Source organism: Hakea prostrata, chromosome 4 (genome assembly GCF_041222555.1).
Source record: "Hakea prostrata isolate BN-2017 chromosome 4, UWA_Hpros_2, whole genome shotgun sequence".
In the NCBI taxonomy this organism is placed as follows: domain Eukaryota; kingdom Viridiplantae; phylum Streptophyta; class Magnoliopsida; order Proteales; family Proteaceae; genus Hakea; species Hakea prostrata.
The window spans coordinates 38,919,749-38,923,643 of NC_142603.1; the positions used below are offsets into that span (position 1 = coordinate 38,919,749).

Genomic DNA, 3,895 nt, shown 5'->3' on the forward strand with positions numbered 1-3,895 from the left:
TAGGCATGGAATTGAGAATCTATTAGTTCAAAGATTTTGGTAATCTGGATATCAAAGCCAAGCCCTTTTTGATAATCATATAAACCCACTTCAAGAGCAAACATACAATCCGATCTTCTTTTGATTTAGACAAACCTAAAAATCATGGAAACTTCACCCAAAACTTGAGAATAGAGACTTCCAAACTCTATCCAACCGATTATAAGCACAACCAAGGAGTGGATATTGTCTACATTGTTGCAGATCATCTGGCTATGGTAGACATGTATCCTCTCTCCAAATCATGTTTCCCCAAGTCATTTTATCATTCTTTTGCATGGAAATGCTATCAGCCACGACGGCTACACCTTCCCTCTGCTGGCTGTACAGGTGACACAGTTGGTAGGTGCAGTCTTTATTGCATGTTCCTTGAATCACTTCCTAAAACCGTCATTTAGAGCTTTCAAGGATACATGTAAGAATAGGTTATTCCAAATTCTGTAGGGTGTTTCTGCTTTATCAACAGTGCAAACATCCTCTAAGTTGTTGTTTGTCATCCCAACTAATATAAGAATTCTTCACCAACAGAATCAATTTTTTCACAAGGAAGTTCAGATTTTGAGAGCTCATATAACAAATATAAAACCTGCTTCCTCTTGTTTAACAATTCATAGGATATGAAGTTAACAATTGTACCCACGATGTCTCTTTAAGCCATTATCTTCTTAATAATTATCTTCATCATCTTTTGCTCCTAGAACTGCAAAGGAGAAATTGAGTTTGGGAATACAGCCATACTTTAAAACCCTTCCGGTGTGAATTCAAGTTCATTTTCTCCACTAGCAATATCATTAGAACTTTTTCTTCAACTAATAACGATGATTAATGATCCCAAGAACAAAAAACTGGAGTTCCATATAGAATGAAACTATATAACTTAACTGTTTGTACTATCCAAAACCAATGAATCATAAGAAAATAAATAAATATGGACAGTGGCAACTCTTTGAAATTGGTTGTGCATTGATGCAACATTTAAATGTGGTAGCTTATGCATCGAGGCAACTCTAGGAGTATGAGAACAATTATCCCACTCATGATCTTGAGTTGGTAGCAGTGATCTTTGCTTTGAAGATATGGCGCCACTACCTTTATGGAGAGAAGATAGCCATATTTACTGACCATAAAAGCTTAAAGTACTTCTTCACCTAGAAGGAGTTGAATATGAGACAATGTTGGTGGTTGGAGCTAGTAAAGGACTACAATTGCGATATCCAGTACCATTTGGGTAAAGCAAACGTGGTTGCCGATGCTTTGAGTAGAAAGAGCACCCAAGAAGTGATTGATCTTAATGCACTCAACAAGCCTTTGTTGAACTCCATTATAGAGCTGGAGTTAGAGATTGAGACAGAAGGTTCCTATGTGATATGATTGCAAGGCCGACCCTAAAAGATAGGTTCATTACCTTACAGCCTTTGGATCTAGTGTCACAATAGAACATAGAGAATATTTCTTCAGATCCTCAATAGGTAATTGATTTTTCTTTATTTTTCGATAATGCTTTAATGTATAGGGGAAGAATTTGTGTACCGGCGAACAAAGATCTTAGAAAAGAGATCTTGAGTGAGGCACATCAATCCGTGTTCACTGTGTATCCCGGTAGCACCAAGATGTACAAGGACTTGAAGGAGCATTATTGGTGTGTTGGATTGAAAAATGATGGTGAGGACTTTGTGGCCAAGTGTGGAACTTGTCAAAGGGTAAAAACCGTTCGACAAGCATCTACGGGTCTTTTGCAACCACTTCACATGCCAAGTTGAAAGTGGGTGGACATTACGATGGACTTTGTCACAGATTTGCCTCAGACCAACAAAGAAAACGACACAGTTTGGGTATTAGTTGACAGATTGACAAAGTTGGTGCACTTCATTCCTATGAAGATTACCTTCATCATACACAAATTGGCAAAATTATATGTGGATAACGTGGTGAGATTACAAGGTGTGCCGATGAGCATTGTATCGGATTGAGATCCATGGTTCACATCAAGATTTTGGAAGAGTTTGCGAAAAGCTTTGGGTATCCTACTAAATTTGAGCACCACTCATCATCCTCAAATAGATGGACAATCTAAAAGAACCATTCAAATTTTGGATTATATGCTTCGTGCTTGTGTAGTTGACATGACCTGAAGTTGGAATGAACACTTAGCATTGGTGGAGTTTGCTTACAACAACAGTTATTAGTCTACCATTGGCATTGCACAATTCAAGGCTTTGTATGGACAGACATGTAGAACTCCCCTTTATTGGGATGGAGCCCGAGAGAAAAAAAATTTGGGCCTTAAGTTGATAGAAGCCAGTGGAGCTATGGTTGACTTGATTAGGGAAATAATCAACACAACTCAGTTTAGGCAAAAGTCTTATGCAAACAAGAGAAGAATAGACCTTGAGTTTCGCATAGGCAAAAGAGCATTTCAGAAAGTTTCACCAATGAGAAGCGTGATGAGGTTTAACATCAAGGGGAAGCTCAGTCCAAGGTATATTGGCCCTTTTGAGATTATAGAGAAAATGGGACCGATTGCATATCAGTTGGCACTTCCAACATCCTTGTTAGGTGTACTTGATGTGTTCCATGTTTCTTTGCTTCTTCAATGCATAGAGAACTTGAAACACCTATTGCCACAAGAACCTGAGGGATTGAGTGTGGATCCGTCATATGAAGAAGAGGCCGCTGAAATACTGGACCGAAAGGACAAGCAACTCCGAAATCAAACCATACCATTGTTGAAGATTCGGTGGAAGAATCACACAGTTGACGAAGCCTCGTGGGAAGAAGAAGATGAAATGCAAGAAAAGTATCCTATCCTCTTTGTTTTTAACGGTGGAGGAATGTGAAATCCCCTGGATTTCTAACCCTTTAACCCATGGTTTAGGACCACAAACCACGAACCCTGAACTAGAGTCGGCGACGACTATGGGCCATTAGAGTCGAGCCCGAAGGTTCAGAAATGGACCCCATGGTAGTGGATGACCCTAATGATGAGTCGACCACTCTCCTAGAGTTTAAGAAGAGAGAGAAGGTCAATCACAAAGGCATTAAAAACGATTTTGGCACGTCCGAAAATTGATGAAGGAGAATCCAAATGATGAGGTAAATTTACCCAAACATAAATACTTAAAAGACCTTCCATCCAAGCCAAAAAACACCAGAATCAGACCTTGGTTGAGGGGTCAACCAAGGGCCGGTCGATTGGACCGGTTGACTAGTCTGGGTTGACCGCCCATCCCCCATTTCAGTGAACTTTCGGGAATTGGGTTTAGAAACCCTATTTTTATGACTCCACTCACCTTAGAACGCATTTTCTAATCTAGAGTGGGGCTGAGGCTTGGAGAGGAGGAGAAACCAAAGGAGATTTCGGATTCCATCCATGCGGTGATGCTTCAAGACTTGAATCATCGCGGAAACATTGAGAAAGGTGAGTGTTCTTCAACCTCTCTTCTCGAAACCTAGGTTAATAGTGTTTTCTTCATAGTTGAATGTTAGAATTTAGTAGTTGGAGTTACTAGGTTGCAATGAATGCCTTATTATACTCTCCTTTATTTTTTCCATGGTTTTGAGAGTTGTTTATGCAATTCATTGCAATCAATTTCGCGTTGAACCTCATAGAGACGCCCGCGAGCACCTCCAGAGCCAAATTTGGGGCTTTTCGTTTGAGTCCTAGTTGGGATTAATTGTTGATACTTTGGGGCTTTTCCCCAAAGTCTCGCTTCAATCCAATTTCAAATCAGAGGAGAAATTTGGTTCAATTTGATTTCAAATCGGAGGAGAAATCTGAATATTTGGTCAAAACTAGGTATATTGAAGTTGTTCAATCAGTCATGTAAGCCTATGCAACCGGCCGTTCAACTGGTTC

At 39.8% G+C, this 3,895-nt stretch overlaps 1 protein-coding gene across 1 annotated transcript; it reads left to right on the forward strand.

Moving 5' to 3' along the window:
• The first annotated feature begins 2,348 nt into the window (after window positions 1-2,348).
• LOC149018833 (uncharacterized) lies at window positions 2,349-2,876 on the forward strand. Its single transcript, XM_089153983.1, has one exon. The coding sequence runs from the start codon at window positions 2,349-2,351 to the stop codon at window positions 2,874-2,876; it is 528 nt and encodes a 175-aa protein (XP_089010109.1).
• The last annotated feature ends 1,019 nt before the right edge of the window (window positions 2,877-3,895 follow it).

What these genes read in the sequence shown, in the direction of transcription:
- LOC149018833 (XM_089153983.1), top strand. Translation starts at nt 2,349, where the DNA reads ATGGTTGACTTGATTAGGGAAATAATCAACACAACTCAGTTTAGGCAA.